The sequence below is a fragment of the Mytilus edulis genome, chromosome 9 (assembly GCF_963676685.1).
Source record: "Mytilus edulis chromosome 9, xbMytEdul2.2, whole genome shotgun sequence".
In the NCBI taxonomy this organism is placed as follows: Eukaryota; Metazoa; Mollusca; class Bivalvia; order Mytilida; family Mytilidae; genus Mytilus; species Mytilus edulis.
Window position 1 is genome coordinate 29475929 of NC_092352.1, and position 19573 is coordinate 29495501.

Here is a 19573-nt window from a genome sequence, read left to right on the forward strand (position 1 = left end):
AAAGGCGACTTCAACAACATTTCGTTTTTAGTATTAAAATGAAGTAATAATTTACGTTCAACATGTTCAAAAAATTTATGCTCCAGTATTTTTAAACTAATGTTAAGAGTATAATTTTTAGATAAGCAAAATAGACTGCTCCATTTTCTATCTAATTTGTTCGAAAAATTCATATAACACTTGGTGTTATAATTAAATTTTGTATCACAGCAAAAACTATAAAAAGAATTTGATAAACAACATGTTTGAACTACATTTTTGTATATTGGATTACTGTTCAAATTCGTAAGGCATCAATTTGAAAATCATTTGAAAGACTTAATAAGCAAGTCATGATATGGGTCATGTAAGCAACTTCTGTGCCATTTGGTCTCCTGTGAAGAGATTCTCATTGGCATCCATACCACATCTTCCTTTTTTATATTTATCAATACAACTCGAGTTAGCTGTAGTATAGGGAAGGCAATGTCTGTTATCTAGAACAATGTTAGTGGCTACCTTATAAAAATATTTTTTTCTAAATGCAGTTTCAAACATATATTCATGTGCAGCAGAAACAATGACTTTTCATAGATATATTATTTAAAACTAGATTGTACTTTATAGGTCGAACTTAACCCACATATTAATAGATAAAAGGAAAATATAACTAGGTTATGTCAGTATAAGTCGCTGTACAAAATAAACATACTCTAAAATGCCATTAAAAAAAACACACAAGGCATATCCTTGTTAGTGTGCAACTATCTCAAATGATGAATATTTTCAAAGTTTAGAACATTTTGAAATAATTATATGATAATGAAATGGTTTCTATTTGTAAAAAAAAATATGTCTATAGAATATTTGTTCATGTTTTTATTTCCAGTATAAATCTCACTTAAAATTGCCTCTGCCAAAATAAAGATTATTGACGACTCATTTTCGCATTTTTCATGTATCAAGTATGAAGTATTAAACCTGATATTAAAACATTTCTCACGATAAATGCAAAAATAACGAAAAATGAGATTTCATACAATTTTGTTATAAATGCACAACATTTCTTTAAAAATATGGATAGCATACTCAGCACAGAATTAAATTGTGTAAAAAATATTTATGGCATATCCAAGAAGTAAATTGGAAGTAAAAACAAGGGGGTTGCCCTCTGAGAACCACTTCTGTCCAGTCTTCAAATGTATTCTAATTTTAATATTGCTACCTTCATGACCTCAACACATTGAAACTGTTGCTTTGAATGTTGAAACAAAAAACTTTTGACTGAACATTGTATGTCTGGCTGTGGGAAGGCATAAACTATATGTTAAATATAATTAAATCAGTTGAATAAACATTTTATTTATCAAAAATAAACGCGATGGCTTACCTGGTTTAAAGATTGACTAAATTAAAAAATATCCAACGCATTTAAATAATAGTACACAATTTATAACATATCACAATAGCAAATATCCATTCGTATGTAAATAGCCAAGATTATAGACGAATTAATCTCAGTTATGAACGTAGTCTACCTCATAAATGTGTCCTAAATATTTTAGCGGTAAAGTGTTTGTGTTGCCTACGGCTCATATCAAAGTCCAAATACACATCAAGAAAATCCACACACAGTCATGCTTGTCACGGACATTCATTAAATTTCCACTCGAGTTTCATTTCTTTCTCCATTATTTGGCAACTTAATACGTCCGTCTCTGGCGTTATTGAATGTGAAAACAGATTATGGGGAAGCCGACATGTTGAACAGATGTGTATTCAGGCATTGAGTAGTCGATTGCATACACGTGATAAAATCTAAATAGAATACGTTTCTAGATCCCCATTCTATAAAAAGCCGTTTGAAAGTAGGTAAATAAGGTCGCGATAAGGATAGATACGGTACGGTTAGTTTACCTTGAGCCAGTCATTCATTCTGCAGACATTTAAATCGAATAATTATACTCCATGATTGAACTGGGATTAAAAATACCGAAAGAAGATAATAAATTTTAAAAGAAAAAAATGTATACGCGCTAGTTCGCCTGATTTTACCTCGCAATTTTTTCACCACTCCCTGTATCCGTAATAATGACAGTTATGTTTGTTTACTTGGGAACCGAGAAACGATTTTCAGCAGGACATGAAAGATAAGTATGTCCACAGGGTTTTAAAATTCAGCCAATGAAATTTGTGTTTGCTCGGCTCTGGATAGACAACCACACACTAACAATATCTCAATGTGTCTTGTTCAACAAACCGCGGCGAACGACGATGATAAAATCAGTATCGCGGAGGAATAGCGCCGTTAAATGTTGGAATATTTTACATTATGAGATTTTTACATATTTTGTTTTTCCTTAATAAATAAATTGAAGGTAAGACTTTCATTTTACGTACAATATCCCCCTTTGAAAAAAACACGTGTCGTCAACAAAACAGGCGCAATACCTGTTAAAATACATAAGCAAAAGTTCTACTTAAATCTGTCCTGTAATTTCAAAATAATTTAAAATAATTTCAAAATATTTTTATACATTATGATACAATATGACAACTACAAGGAAGGATTGAAAACAATATTTTTCGACTCTCTGCGGGTTAATATTATGAATACAAGAATAAAATTGTATAAAATTAAACACTATAAACATTCCAGAACAGACCATTCTATTTATTAATATTTTCATATGAGGAAAGTTCAACTTGAACGCAGAAATTTTTATGATGAACATTTGATAACGAGAGAACAATTGACATTTGGTTTTGATGTCTTTCCCCAACAGCGTTGTCTCCATCATTTTTGAGGTGTTTCGGATGCTCTGTTGTGTTCTGTGTATCTTTATTAGTTTTTTCGTAATATTTATTTTGGTCATATTGTTATTTAAAATCTAAGATTTATAACTACTTTATTTACCAATTGGCATTTATTTTTTATTTTTTCAATTAAATGTTTCGATGTCTTCGATGTGTGGTTTTTTCCCATCTTTTGAAAAGTTGGAAAATGTGCTACAGACAAATTTTATCATGAAAATTCTGTTGTAAAATTCAGTCACACGTAAGCCTGGTGTGTTGCATTGAAAACCAAACGTAAACTGTTTTATTTATTATTTCCCTCTGAGGACAATAAAATCCTTTACATAATTACGTCCGTCGATAAATCTTACACCTTCAAAATTGTTAATTTTCCAGTTTTCCTACAAAAGGTGTGTGGCTAGTGGAAAACCCTCTAACATATGTTTTCAAAACCTTTTCTGTTTGATTTTTTCCTGAAAATTCTTATTTTCTTCTCTGTACTAAAATTAAACCCTTTTCTGTTTCCTTTATGTACTAAATTAAACCCTTTTCTGTTTCCTTTATGTACTAAATTAAACCCTTTTCTGTTTCCTTTAAAATTCCCAATCTTGATACCACATACACTGTATTTATAAAAAAAAAGTAATTTTTATAACTAGATTTTTGTTCATTAGTATTCGTCTTTATAACTAGACCAGAGTATTTTTATGTCATTTGATACAGATTTTATTGAAAAATTACATTTTATTCAATAATACACAATACAAAAAGGTTGTTACGGAGAATACAATTTTTAGTTGCGCCCCATATTTTACCGGTACAGATTTGATCGTTTCTTGAATTAATTTTAACCTTCATAAACAAATTTACCATAAACATCGCACGACAAAGGAAACAAAATTCGAATACAAACAATTTAAAATTTTGTAATAAACACATGATAAAACTAAACTTTCCACCAAATCAATAAAGCCTATGTGTAAGTATTGGGTGGAAATTAGTTCACAATTTATTTATAGAAATGATTATGAACTTGTTTATAGCACTTGCACAGTTTGGTTTTATCTGTTCTAAATGCTTCAATGACTTCGACCTAATGATAACTTTTACACCAAGATGGCAGGAATATCAGTACTTATACGTTGGTGAACACTAGAGAATGTACACACATGATGCATGAATTTTGAGCAAAGATGATTATATAAACAGCATTAAGATAAACGAGTTTTCAAGGGCAAACGTAGGCAAACCATCGAAGCAACATAGTTTTTATACACTACTTGTGAAAAACAAATCTAGATTGTTTTTGTACACTTATGTCACTAGATAATGAATTAAGTGTTTTTCTCTGTTTTAAGTTAACTATTTAGAGATATAATGTGTAAGAGACTTCACTTGGAATGGAGTTCCAATTCCAGGATATCAAATCTACGTTGTTTTTGTACACTTAACTCGTGAGATAATGAATGAATTGTTTTTTCTCTGTTTTAAGTAAACTATTTAGAGATATAATGTGTAAGAGACTGTTTTTCTCTGTTTTAAGGTAACTTTTGATAGATATAATGTATAAGTGCCCGTTTTTCTCTGTTTTAAGGTATCTATTTAGAGATATATAATTTGTAAGAAACTGTTTTTCTCTGTTTCAAGGTAACTATTTAGAGATATAATGTTTTTCTCTGTTTTAAGGTAACTATTTGGAGATATAATGTTTTTCTCTGTTTTAAGGTAACTATTTAGAGATATAATGTTTTTCTATGTTTTAAGGTAACTATTCAGTGATATAATGTGTAAAAGACTGTTTTTCTATGCTATAAGGTTACTATGTAAAGATATAATGTGTAAAAGACTGATTTTCTCTGTTTTAAGGTAACTATTCAGTGATATAATGTGTAAGAGACTTTACTTGGAATGGAGTTCCAATTCCAGGATAACAAAGGATATCAATGTAGTGTATTATTAGTGATTATGCAAAACAATAACGATGGATGCACCGTTAGATTTCCGATTAGATAGAAATAGAATTCTACCGAATGGATTACCCTCTGGATCTTTTGGTAATTATGAATCTGCCTTTGCTGAAGGCAGTCGAGTTTCAGCACTTAACAGAAGTGCCTCTGGATCAATCCCGGACCTGGCACGTATTGGAACACCAGCATCGCTAAGCCAGTTTCCCAGTCGATATTTTCACCATTCTGTAGGAGCTCAGGGTAAGTGAAATTACAATCACGTTTCCTCTAATATCTGTTTGACATGTCTAATTGTAAATCCAATATAACACAAATACATGAAGTTTCCGCTCATCAAAATAATGACAAGAGTTGTTTTTTAGGAATCCGACACTGTACAGCTGTTTGGAAGAGGCTATGAAATAATGAATGTTTTTCTTTTGTTCAGAATAATTAGAAAATTCAAGTACATTATGAAGTTTTACAACCTTTTTCTGCTGTGTGTATACTTATACAAGTACAGAGCTGTGTACACTAACACACATACAGAATTATTTAAAAGAATGTAAAATTCTAAAAACAGTAGAAAAAAAGCCGAAAGGGTTTCTCACTGGAATTCAGGTTACACTGCGTAAAAAGTTTTGAAAGTTCATTGTCATCTTTTTGACATTTTTTGTTAATATACGTTGATGTGCAAAAGTTGTCTTATTTGTTGTATGCAGTTTTGTTGGTGTACTCGTGCCATTACTGAAATTTTATTAATACACCAACTTTTTGATAAAAAGAAAACCCCGTTTAATTTTTAAAAAACAATGCTATCATTTATCTGGCTTTATAATATATTCTCAAGGAACATCAAAAACTGTATCCTGCTACTAAAACATTTGAGAGTTGATTTATGTTCCCCTGTTTTCAGAACATTTATCTTTTAGAGCGTTCTTAAACAATGGTTTCATTTATCTAGTTTTATATTTCTAAGGAACATCAAAAACTTTATTCTGCTATTTAAAACATTGAAAAGTTGATTTTTCCCAGAGTAAAAATATTTACTTTTCAGCTTTAACGTTTATCTTTTTGGTGTATTCGGAAACAATTGATTTTATTTATCTCGTTTTCTATTTCTAAGGAACATCAAAATTTATCCTGCTACTAAGATCATTCGAAAGTTGATTTTGCTCAGAGTGAAAATATTTGCTTTCTGGCTTTGAGGAAGAAAATTGGCGAATTTTTATTAGTGGATTTTTGTGTTGATAATAAAATATATCATTAATGATAAACTTCCTTGTCGATCTATCATTTCACATGTTAATATGGCATGTATGGACCGTATTTCAAGAAACATTCTTTTAATGTATGGTAGCAAAAGAACGAACTTCATGTCATGAAAAAAATAATATTGAAATACAGATTTTGAATTTTTATACATTGTTTTTAAATGTATGTTGTAACTTGTAAATGTTGTGTGTGATATAACCATATTTTTTTTTATTTTAACCTGAGTGTTTCCGTAAGGTAGCGTTCATTTTTGTGCCTATAAAGAAGCCTTATTAGACATTTTCTGAAATTTTGTTTTTGTCAGTATTTCAAACAATATGTACATACCAAACAACATCTTCTCTGGTTTGTTTCGGGTACTGTTTGTCAGAATGCTTGCGAATAAAATAAAATTGTGTTGATTATGTGTTTATAAATATATTCATACGAAAATTGATTTTTATTATCTAAAAGTAGTCATGGTAGTAAAAGTTTTCTATCTATTTATCTTAACTTTGTCTTCATTCTTCATGTTATTTTTTTCTAAAGTTTACCGGAAGATTGCTTTATGCATATTATATTCATTTTTGTATATATCTATTATTTTATACTTATAATTTTAAACCCTTTAAAACAAATTTGAAAGCTATATTAGTTTTAGTAATCGCTTCAACATACATTGGACAAAGGGATGCAACGAAATTTCTCAGCTTTGGTTTTCTAGCATGTATACTGCTATATATATGATTACGATCATGTTTTACCAAATTATATGAGCATCAGTTTACGCATATGAGTTTCAGATTTTTTTTCACTTTTTATATTATTGGAAAAGACATGATCAATTTTACTACATTTATTTCTCCAAAGGGCTCCGCATTTCAAAAATATTCCCGGATCTTTACTGAAAAAAAATTATTTCAGGACTTCTGCCAACATTGCATCATATTTCTGAACATTTTAGTTTAACATAAAGTTGTAGATTATTTTAGATGGCTCTAACGTCATTTTATAGATTTTCGTTTACTTTCAATATTTATCTAAACATTTATACTAGGAGGAAATTCGAACCTTGGATTTTAAAGTCCATACAAATAAAACAATGTACGGTGATCCAGACTCAAATTAATTCTTTCTGGTTACGAGTATTCTAAAGCGTCAAAATTTGTAAAGCATGCAAACTTTGTATTTTTTTGTTAAAATATATATCGACAACAACGTGTCCCCAAATAACGTCTTGATTTTTGGGGGAAATATTGAACAAATATTGAAGCTCCGCTGGCTATTGCTTACATCAACTAAAATCATGTTAAATTTGGCTGTTTGAATCTAACAAATGCAAAAGAAAGGGTCAAAAATGCCTTACTCAGTCTTGTGAAAGAACGGTGTGTTTTTTTGGTTTTTTTTTTTAATGTTATAACTTTATTATGCTGAAAACTTGTACTACAACTTTGTGCAAAGCTAGTATATATCCAATAAATTTATAACCTGATGGTATTCACCAAAGGCTAAAATATTTACAGTCATGTGTATAACTGAAAAAACTACTCGTCTATCATTGAAGCATTTTATGTAAATCCTTTTTAATGCAAAACTGTTAAATGATCCATACATTAGTACTTAAAGAAAAAATTGGGTGCGCCTGAGAACTTGGCGTTATTGACATTACCATGTAGATGGGTTTGTTTTTTTGCTAAATTAACCGGAATTTTCTTGGTATCACTTGTCCTTTACAGATCATTATCACTTCCCTCTTATATGATTAGACTTTTGAAAATTTGTTTATAGAGTGGAGAGTGACCAGATACAAATACTAAGACTCTAAATGTGTATCCTGTCATTCATCGTTATTATTTTGGTTAGAATATAAGCTCCTGACATCATAAACGGTTTTTCGCAATAAATCTTATCTGTTATTATTACATATACTAGTATACAAATGATATATTTATGCATGCAGATTGAAGAAACATTTTTAAAATATTTTAGAAATTTGTAAATGTCAGTGGAAGTATTTCATGGATTTTGTAACAGATTTGTCTCAGTTTGTGCGTCAAATGAAATTTTCTTAGGTTTTAGCCGTTTTAATTTCATTATTTGTTGTACATTTAGAAATTGTGCCCCAAGCAACAAACAAAAAGGAAAAAAGAAAAACAACTAGACTATATTAAAAAGAAAAAAACATAATTGTCGTGTGATTTTTAAACGGAGAATAAATTCTGTAAGGAAAATTGTGACTTCTTGAATTGGTTTAGCTTTATGAAAAGATGATACAAGCATACCGGTAATCATGATTAATTTGACGGCTTTTAAATAAATTAGTTTGCATAATTTTTTCAGCTAAACGATAATTATTTGTTATGTCCGGGATCTAGCAGTTTAATGTGTTATAACTGTACCGCAGCAAAAACACTAACGCATATATGTCATAGTGTGATAAATGACCAGTCAGTATTGTAAATAAAACTTCTCTTGTTGGTTTGAGATGGCGCGCTGATTAATTTTTATTTTATATTATATGTGTTGCAGAAACTCAGCAAAATAAAGGGAAATGCTCAGAAAAAAATACAAAATTCAAAACTTGGATTATTTATTTTTTATTATGCATCAACACTCTTCGTACTATTTTCTATTACGATATTAACAATTGAAAAATGTATAATAAAAATGTTCGCTTGAGCCTGTATTTTTATATAGTTTTATATATATCGGCATAGGCGAAACTGATAAACACACACACCGCATCGTGATTTGCACACCAATTATATTGCAAAAATTGTGCAATATAGAAAATGTAAATCCAAGTCATGTAGTGGATTTTGTAACATGAACAAATATTTAAAACAAGAAGATATAAATGGATTACTTCAGACATTTATAAACTTTAGTTCTGTGGAAAAAAGGCCGGAGTCGTTAACCTCTTTACTTTGTATACATATACCTAAATTGGCAACTTCCTTTTCACTAGAACATTCCAAGTCATTCTATGTATTGCACTTAGAAAATAATGATTATAAAAAGAAAAACGGAAACGCTTTATTCTCAATTTATTTTGATTTTCCCTTTTATTTCACGTTACATTCCCCTAAATATTCTGGATACTATATGAATATATACCTTAATGAGATAGCAACCCAAAATAACATGCATGCTAAAACATAAGACATCTCGAGGCCAATAATGGTCATAAATGGTCATAAATTGTCAATCCTAGAATCTTTACATAAGTTTTTTTTAATATTTTTTATTAATTGATTTTTCATTGGGATATATTTATGACAATGCAAACTGATAACGACACATTAAATCAGTTATATAAATTCTGGCTCTTATATAGAGAGTCATAATTAGTCGGAATAAAAATGATGAAGTATTTACATCAATGCGAGAACGACACATCTCAATTATATGGTATATTTATTTTATACTTGGGGATATAGAGTCGCAAGTGCTGTTTTCATTTGCATTTATGTAATACAATTTTCCCGTTTTAGATCTCGCAGTTTGTTAAAATATATCACATTTTGATTAGATTATACGCTAATACATGTGACATTGTCCATGTAAGAACACGGTTATACAATAGAGAAGACATTTTATTGATTTAATTTATTGGATATTTTTTTTTAATTATCGCAACTTAGTATCGCAAGAGTCTTGAAATTAAAACAATACAATGTAATGCTGCGAATGAGAAATTAATCATTTCCATTTAAGAATATGTTAAGAATGTGTTTATTTCAATCAGAAGTAAATGTTGTTGAAGTCGAATTTCTGTTAACCGGAAACACAACGAAAAATATATCCATAGGCTGAAAATTTTAAGGTGCCTGCCCAGTTTGACAATACTGGAAACGACCTGAGTTAACACTCATAGATTTGTTCTCTAGACCTGTGAAACATATATACTTCAAATGGCTGGAATTTCCTCTTCAGTGGAAAAGACGAAGTGTAAGCTGCAGTTGTCGCTTTACGTATCTATGCAGATACACATTTTTGTATAAATATACCATGGCACATGTTATACGGATATCGCATGAAGAGCAGGATCTTACCCTTCCTGAGTAATTAAGATCTACCTCGGTTTTAAGTGGGGCTTGTCGATCAGTCTTAATGATTGTTCAGTCTTATTGTTTTTGGTCTTTTAATGTATGATTGTATCTGGATCTCTTACCATATAGATATCTACGTAAAAGGAAAACCATTAAAAATTAAACTTATAACGTCATCCAATTAACAAATAGCAATGACAACCATACAACACGAATACGGACCGGAGGTCAACAAGAAACATACTGCCTGATTTAAAGTAGGCCGTTTAAAATATGACATGATATACTGACACAAATGGAGTTCTTATTTTACCGTCTCTCTTTGAAACAATACAGAAATATTTTAGAAGAAACGAATTGTATAGTTAATATAATTTTTATATATCAGCTAGAAAATGGCATATAAAATACACTTGTCCGTATTTAGAATTTTTTTTTTTTTATGTACTTTGTGTAAATTTAGATGCGGAAACCATCAATTGCCAGTGGAGACGGGAAGGTGGCAAACTATCCCGAGATCGGAAAGGTCTTGTCATCTCTGCAGCTCGAGAGATATTGGCGATGAATTTCACTACATTTTGTCATGCAATTTTTTTAACATTGAAAGAGAAAAATATTTACCACATAATGGTAAACAAAATGCTCACATTATTAAATTTAAAAATGTATTCTCATCTGAAAATGTTGTAGAACTAGAAAAATTGTGTAGATTTATACGATACATATCATTGAAAGTCTGTCCTCCTGGGTAGAGGAACTGTAATAATATTATAATGTTATTTATTTTCACACATGCGAAACAAAATATGTATTATATATGAACTGTAATTTTCTCTGTAGTTATGTACTAGTTTATGAGAATAAAATCATTCATTCATTCAGAGCTCTGATACAGTAAATTTAATAGACATAACTGTACTGTAATTTTTAAAAGATAATAATGTGTATGGCTCTGTGGACTAAAAGACACTGCCCATACAAACAAATCCACAGTGTTGTTTAACAAACAAGCAAAAAAACAAGTTCAACTGTAATATTTGTCGTTGGATATAACCGGAACCATGCATCAATCAATCTACATAGATACGGATGTGAATGTGTCTCACAAATTAATATAGTAAAAGGCCATCTGGATGTTTTAAATCGTTGCTTTAATTTAATATGAGAATCTTATCCTTCAAGTACCCACCCCTGCGATAAAGACATTTCTGTTTTTGTCTTTACTGGGGAACGAAATCTGTTTTATCAAGTTCATTGCGATGTATGTTAGCGTCTCTTTTCTAGTTCGTGTTTATTGATTAGTTCAAGGTTATTGATTAGTTCAAGGTCATTCCAAATCAAACCGTTTATTGTTAAATCATTCTAAGATTTTATTCTTATGTTTTCCATGATTTTCATCGTAGAAGTAATTGCAGTAATTTGGGAGTGAAACAAAATTCAAACTGTAAATACTAAATAGTTTGTATTTTATAATCGTATTCCCTGCATTGTGTTATTTTTGAATTTTCAGAACGTATACAGCCATGACATCCTCCTAGATCATACAAGTCAAGCATGATGGGATATTTAACCCTTTTTTCAATTTTCATATACTTTCAGTGCTAATAAAGCCATCTGACCGAATTTCTGCGGAAATGGCATTATGATACATTATGATACATCTACGGTCCGGGTCTTAAAGACATATAGTTTCTATAAATAGAATAAAAGACAAATCATATTAAATGATACATTTGAAATACATTTAATATGAATTTATTTCTCGTATTGTTGATGACAAAAACTGTAAATCATTGCTGTCTCCGTTGCATTATACTGAAATTTGAAATTAATGTAATAAAATTCTTAAAATTAACTAAAAGCCAAGTTTTACACAGGGATCCCCTTTAAAAGCATGGTTTATGACACATTAACCATGTTAACTATGTCTATCACCTTAATTTGAAATTAAAGAACTTGACGAAAAGAAAATAACAAATATATCAAAAGGACGAATTGATTCCAAACTGAAAGGAAATAATTGAGGAAGTATAGAACCAATTTCCACTGAATGTGTTCCACTCGCTGAATCAAAAGCTAAAATTCGTCAAATCCGACTTAGATTTGAATATTAAAGAGTCTATATTATACGCTTAAATCATGTTTAAACAATATTTTTCACATTTCTATAAAATCTCAATTTTACTCTGCACTTTTTGTGTTTGAAGGCATTTTGATATAAAATTGCAACACGTTTTTTGTTAGATATATTTCGATTGACGTGTCTAACCAAAATGATCAATTTGTATCCGTTGATATATAGCTTTACTTCCAACATGATTTTGGCTATGTTAGGAATGTTAATTTCAAAAACATTTGCCAAAGGTATCTTAATTTATAAAATTCAAAGTACAACCATATTTGAAGTTAAGATTGAATTATGAAAACTGTTTTGGTGTGAAATAAATGCCCTACCTCTTTTAAGGACTTAATGTCCACAACCTCCATCAAACATGGCATTCGCTGCTATTTACGTAAACGACCTATATTAAAGGGGTTTAACACGGACCTCTCAACTTTAAAGTAAACCTACTAAGCAATTAATAGTTGACTGACACATGCAGAGTCAAGTAAAAGTTTGAATAGATAAAAAATAATTTATTTTACAATGATTTATTTAAATTTTAAATGCAACCTGTCCAAACCATATTGTAGCATGACCTTGGGAGCGATTTGCACCATTAGCATCGTGGATGTCTACGCGTAAAATATACACCAAATATCCTGCTATTTATTCATGTATTCTTATTTCATGAATTGAAGTACCTATTTCTGTGAAAACCAATCGAGTATTGGAAAGATTATGTTAAAAGGACGCCCAGATTACCAAACTGGAATATTTTCTTATTTCATTTTATATAAAATATGGTTAGATAAACTGTGTAAACAAGACCATGAAGTACGGTAAAAATAGTTTCCGTGTTGCTGTTGCAGCATTCTAATAAAATAAACTGCCAATTTTATTCAGGCACCAGATGCGCATTTCGACAGTTCATGCAAAGTTTGTTCGAGCACCTAAAACAAACTTTGAAGAGCTGATAAAACCAAAGGACCGAAAGTAATTCCAAAACAGAACATTTGATTTACAACATAATCAAAAACTATATCATATTACACAATTGTCACAATTGGCTTCTTTTTCGTTGTCGAGTTTTTTCTTTATATGTTTTTGATTGTTTTTTCGGTTGCCGTCGAATTTCTCCCTCTTAGTGTGTATGAGTATTTTTCGTTGTCGAGTTTCAGTGACAAGTTTCTATGTATTTGTGTACAAGGGTTTTTCGTTGTCGAGATTCTGTGTATTTATATACGATTACTTCTCGTTGTCGAGTTTCTATGTATTTGTGTACGAGTGGGTTTTCGTTTACGATTTTTCTGTGTATTATTTTTTCTGTGGTGTTAAATGAAATTTAGGGATATGATATGATATTTTTATATGACTATTCAGTAACATGACTTGGCAGACAGTTTAGGACATGTCCGATAAACCAATACCAATTTTTTTTCTTCTGCTGTTGCTTTTATTTTCTTTGTAATATGAAGTGATCATTGTTGGAGCTTATTGCGTTAATAAAGTAAACAGAAACTGTTTATGACAGGTTCACAAATTCATATACTGTATTTATTTTGGACGATTTATTTCCATATAAAATAAATCTAGCAGAATGATTGGCACTTAAAAATCAAATTTTATGAAGAAGAAAAAAATGTGTGTCAATTGCGCATTATCAGACATGCATTATGTCGCTATTGTCAAGTTAAATGAAAACACAATGATCACATTGAGCGTGCTGCATGAAATCTGATAATTAGAAGATTGGTGATGATTTGAGCAGACGACATTGATACATTCTATACGGAGACATCTGATACTTATTGTTCACACTTTATTTGACGCAATTTTGGTTATATAAGACATATGTGGTGGTTGTATGGTACGGTTTTTTTTAATTGGGATTTATTGAATATTCTACCAAGCATATCTATAACTGTAGAAACGTTGTTGTTGTCTGTTTGTTTGTTGGTGGTTGTTTATCTCAACCCTCTGATACTGTTGACATAATCATATAGAGGTCAGTTTTTATTAGTGGAAGAAGCCGGACTTTAGGAACAAGTATTAACTGACCAAAAATAAAACAATCTCATTTTTCCAATATTGTGTTTAAAATTAGAAAATTAGAAATTTTAAAATGATTAAAAAGAAGGACAATACAACTTTAGTATTTTATTTTTAAACAGTGCAAGCATAAAAAATCCTTTGAAACGAGTTTTTTAATCCAAATTCCCCCGTGGGTTAAAATTGTCATTCTTTACCATAGCAGATGTAACAACTGACGTCAGACGGCAGCTATAAAATAAGTTATTAAAACTCCAAGTTACTTGATAATAGTTTTTATTTGTACAATCTTCATAACCTACCTTCACATGCTATTTTCCATATTCAGTACAAAAATCATTACACTTGATCATCTTATTTCATGTCTAATCCTTCATCAAGAATGAGGCGAATATATAAAGCGCAAAACACAACAGCACCTCTATACGGGATGTCGGTAATCTCTTCCTTAGATCTTTATTGTAAGATCACAAGTACTTTCTTCACATGAAAACACAGCAAATATAACAGCTATTGGTGGCTATTCACATGGTTAAAGTTATGGAAGACATAAATTCACCTTACAATAGATGTGTAGAAATTGCCTTCTCCAATATATTACCTTGTATCATTCTGTACCAGTCCTGGTCGATGAAAAAAAACGCCATGTTGAATACAAGCAAATTATATATTGTTAACTCAACAATTATATTCATAAATGTAAATAATTTATCAATGCGGATGTCATTGAAAAACAATAAAGTTTACACAGAGGACAATTTATTGGATCAAGGTTTAATTGACCATGTAAATAAAATCGATGAATAACTGACCTCTCAGTCAACGGTGCTATACTTAGCAGAAGAGACTGGAATGAGTATCATTCATATTGGATTTCTGACTACTTATTTCATTTATCAAAGACATATATTCATTCAAATGAACTTCTTGAATTCAGTGACTTACAGGTTTAAAACGTTAACTAGAAGTCGTAAGAAAAATTTATAAAATACAATACTAGTATTCTATTGTCCAGAAAACAGTAGAAGTAAGGAGGATTTGTTCTCAAAATGAACGACCGCGTCTCCTCATTAACTGTTATATACATATTTATTTATAAAGAAATACCTTTATGAATTAGTCTTCGGTATTAGCAACACAATATAATTTCTTGAGGACATGCAACAGTCCAGCATTTTAAAACTTTCTAAGGAATCGTTGGAATTTTTGTGGGAGGAGAGATAATTAAATGATTTATTGCTCTAGCTATACAGTCGGAATTTGTGGTTAACGTGTACCGATATCCTAGTATATATGTATAGTGGCATTGTAAACAGAAACAACGCAAACGAAGTATGCAATGTGTTGCTTGAACATTTTTCCTACGACTTACAGCAAACGTTTAAAAAACTGTAAGACACTGTATTTAAGAAGTTCGTTTGAATATATACAAATGATATACGTCTTTGATAAAGAAAGTATAAGCAGTCAGAAATCCAATATGCCATATTTATCAACAATAAAGTCTAAATATCGGGGAAACCGAGATTCTAAAACTAAACACCCAAATTTTGCAGTCATCAGTATTATTTTATCTTTATTGACTCTCACGTTAAATTTGGATTAATAATTATTGCTATACATCATATGTATGAAATAAGTTTAAATACGCCCTAGAACGTGTATACATGCAATTAATAACATTCTCATTTATTCAAAAAATGTATCGTTCATTTTCACAACATGATAGAGGACATTGGCGTTGGAAACCTTTTTCAAAATTTATAGCTGCTTTCATGTACATGAATATTGTTTAAAGTTGTTTTTCTCAGCGAAGGCGGATAAAATGAAGACAAATTGAACTAAACATCAAACATATGCTTCATCATTATCTATTTGTGGCTGAAGTATATAATTATACATACCTTGCTCAGACTTCAACAGAATTATCTGCAAGCCCATATGTACTGTGTGTCTACACGAGGGTTTCTTTTGTTTAAAATTGCCCTTTTGACAGATAGGGTAAAATCAAAAATGCCTTCATATTAAAATGTGTTATGCTTTAAGGCTTGTATATTTTCGGTGTCGAATCTAGTTGGTATTAAAAAAACACAATTAGTCTCGGACAAAACTGTTAGACTTAGCGCATAATTCCTCTGATATTGTCTGCACATTTTGGACGATTCTTTATTTTTAGTTCAGTCATTTATTAAAGAAAAATAAATGTATACTTATTTCAACCATAAAAACATGCAAGACCGCATATGCAATATGAAATAAAATCACTTATTAGAAAGCTTTATAATAACATATTTTTACTATAGTTATTAATTTGCCAATAAAGTGATTTCAACTTTGTAAGGCAGTTTATGTTCACTGATACTGAAAAAAAATTTGAAATTTAAAATATAACAATAATTATTCAATATTTTTGTACCATTACCTGCTGACCTACTTGGAAGTTTGCCAGGAGTTGATCTTTATCGTCTGTCAAAAACTGATCAATTGTGATTCCTTAAGATAAATAAAACGTGTAAAAAGGGTTCTTTAACAAACTATTTAAATTTATACAGTAAAAAGACTTTTGCGTCGGACTGATTTATATATAAGATACAAAAGATACAGGTTTTCACTTCGGACTATACTTAACTCTTTTTATTCGAAGGGATAATGATTTGATTCACTGTAAGGACAGATAAGTTACTAATTGAAAGAAGCAACGATGATTTTTTTTTCTCTCTTGCATGATTACTGGTCATATATTTCTTTTATATATATAAGACATATATCTTTCTCCTGGATGTCCAACTTTATCTCCAAATGGTTGGCCTACAAACTACCTTTTAGATATATTTCCAATAATAACGTAGATAAAAATGTTTTATCTCCCACAGTTTTCTGTTTAATCCTTCCATTTTATCACTAATAAAAAAAGACGTCTTTTCTGGTTTATTGCTAGTATAAGTTTTCTTGTGTAGTTTAATTTTTCGAATTAATGAAAAAGTAACTTAGTTAATGTACATGATGTAAGAAAATATGAAAATTACTAAGCAGAAAAATAAAACTATTTCTAAAATTCAAGATGAATGCTTAGTATAAAGTTAGGAGTATCTTGAGATGGCCTACATCTCCTGCAATATGAAAATCTTCTTTATCTAAAACCGTGGTTAGCAATGATAAAATAGTATTTGACATGTGACATAAATGTGATTGAAGTTACTCTGAATTCGGAACATGTTCAATAATGTTAACAATTAAATAAAAGTATTTGATGAAACCGCATGATTTAAAAGTTTAATGTGGAAAACGTAAATAAGGTCTTTCAAGTATGTAATTATCAAGCAAAACCAGAGCTCTCTGAATGAAAACATAGTAATCGTACATGTAGTACAGTGTTAAAAATATATGAGCATTTGCACAACTGTGTCACATGTTGTATTTATATCATAAATGTACATGTAGTACAGTGTTCAGTGTAAATGTTTGACATAATTCTAAAAACATTTTGTACAAATGGGTATCTCACAATTATTATATAAGTCATAAAGCTGATGCAGCATGTTCTTTACAGATAACACTGATCTTCGTTACCTGATGGACAAATTCTGAGGACAGACAGTAAAAAACATCATACAACTTCCTTGCATGCGCACAACATATGTTTCGTGTTTCTTGAATAACCTTCATGAGATATTCTCGTGCATGACCAATAGTTTGGAAAGTTAAAAATATTAATATTTGGGGGCAATATAATTAAAATAGATTTTAAGAACACGGACGCAAAACGTCTATGATGAACTTTCCCCTTGAAAAGGTTAAAATGATAAAATAGATATTACTTGCAATAGTGTGTAATTATCAGAAAATCATTTTTTGATATCAGAAAATAAGTAATAAATAGTAAAACGGCGCCTCATATAAAAGGGTTATTGGACGAATATTGGTGAATGGTATATCGTTCGTAAATTTTCAATTGTAATCTCATGTTTATATTTACCAATAATCTTGCAATATTAAATTGAGATATTTTTGTACCTGGGTTATACGCGCAGTCGTGTGATTCTAGACAGGGCAATGCATATATAGGTGCTCTATATCTGGATTTTAACTGAACGAAATCTAAATAACAATAACTTTTCTTATAATACACACTTAATGAAAACAAGTTTATATATCAAGGAATTTTAAAATCGATAAAAAAAAAAATTATTGCATAGGGAACGAATTTACAATAATCAAGCAAATTGCAAAAAATAGATATCAAAGCTAGAATAATTTTTTCATTACATAAACTATGTGAGCTCATTTTTAAAGTTTGCACACACACACTCACAACCTAATAATAATACTTGCTTATAAATTCTATAAACGGGAAGCGCTTTTCTGGATTAGCCTGCAGTAACGTTTAAAGCCAAAAAATCGAAAGCCAGGGTTGTTATAAAAGTACCGTTACACGCGAAGGTGTATATTCTAGTCAGATTTTTGTAAACAATAGTACTACGTCAAAAAGCTGTCGTACATGTAAATGGTATTCATTATATATAATGACTCTTCTTTTTATCCTATTGAAACAGGGGTTATTACAATTTTAATGTTGAAACTAAACATAAATCTGCATAGATTTGGAAAGAATTAATAATGATGACAAAAAATTGTAGCATGATAAAATGGAAATTGTGTCATCTAGGTTTATGTAATATATTACACTATATTAGGAACACTTTATGCAATTAATAGAGAAAGAAACGCGAATTACTTGCAAAACCATTTGGTGGATAAAGATTCGTATAAATGTAGTCTGTATATTTACAAATATGAAAGTGATGTACAATTGTATTAAATCTGTTTACTATATATAGTATATAGGTCGTACTATTGCGGTTTTAAGATTTTAATCCAAATTTCAATACTGTCTTAGACCATGAAAGCACTGCGGTTAACCAGGCATTCTGCAAAATGTTATTTGAGTATTAAATAATACCCTCATTTTACTTTGTGTAAGATTATAATTTAATTTATTTTATAATTTTTGTATTGTACGAAATGAAAATGAAAGTTAAATTAAAATTGACATACGTATAAACTCTTCCCCATCTCGTGGGACGTCAGTATTTACCAATCTTTACATGAATATAGAATTTTCAGACAGTAACTATATATCTATAATACGCAATTATCATATTGAATGGGAAAAGATTATTCAAGGTCAAAGTTCAGATACATATATTCTTTACCAGGATACAAGCATTGATTGTTATAAATATTTACATGAGACAGTACAACATTTGTTGTCCTATGCGAGTACACCCTAGCTACAACAATGCATTGTCAATATATAGTATCAAGGGAATTAGGTTCTTTTTCATATTTTAAATGACTGGTATAAATTATACAACATGTATATATTTGATTTG

At 30.0% G+C, this 19573-nt stretch overlaps 1 protein-coding gene across 10 annotated transcripts in view; it reads left to right on the forward strand.

Annotated features, from left to right (window-relative positions):
• Positions 1-2107: 2107 nt before the first annotated feature.
• Positions 2108-19573, forward strand: part of LOC139488057 (trinucleotide repeat-containing gene 18 protein-like) — a 64130-nt gene continuing 46664 nt past the window's right edge. For 8 of the 10 annotated variants that reach the window (XM_071273381.1, XM_071273387.1, XM_071273385.1 and 5 more), the window contains exons 1-2: positions 2108-2357; positions 4642-4982. In XM_071273381.1, the coding sequence (XP_071129482.1) occupies positions 4757-4982 (226 nt within the window). In that variant the 5' untranslated portion in view covers positions 2108-2357; positions 4642-4756. The remainder of the gene's footprint in view (positions 2358-4641; positions 4983-19573) is intronic. The other 2 variants (XM_071273382.1, XM_071273384.1) reach the window with 1 other exon arrangement.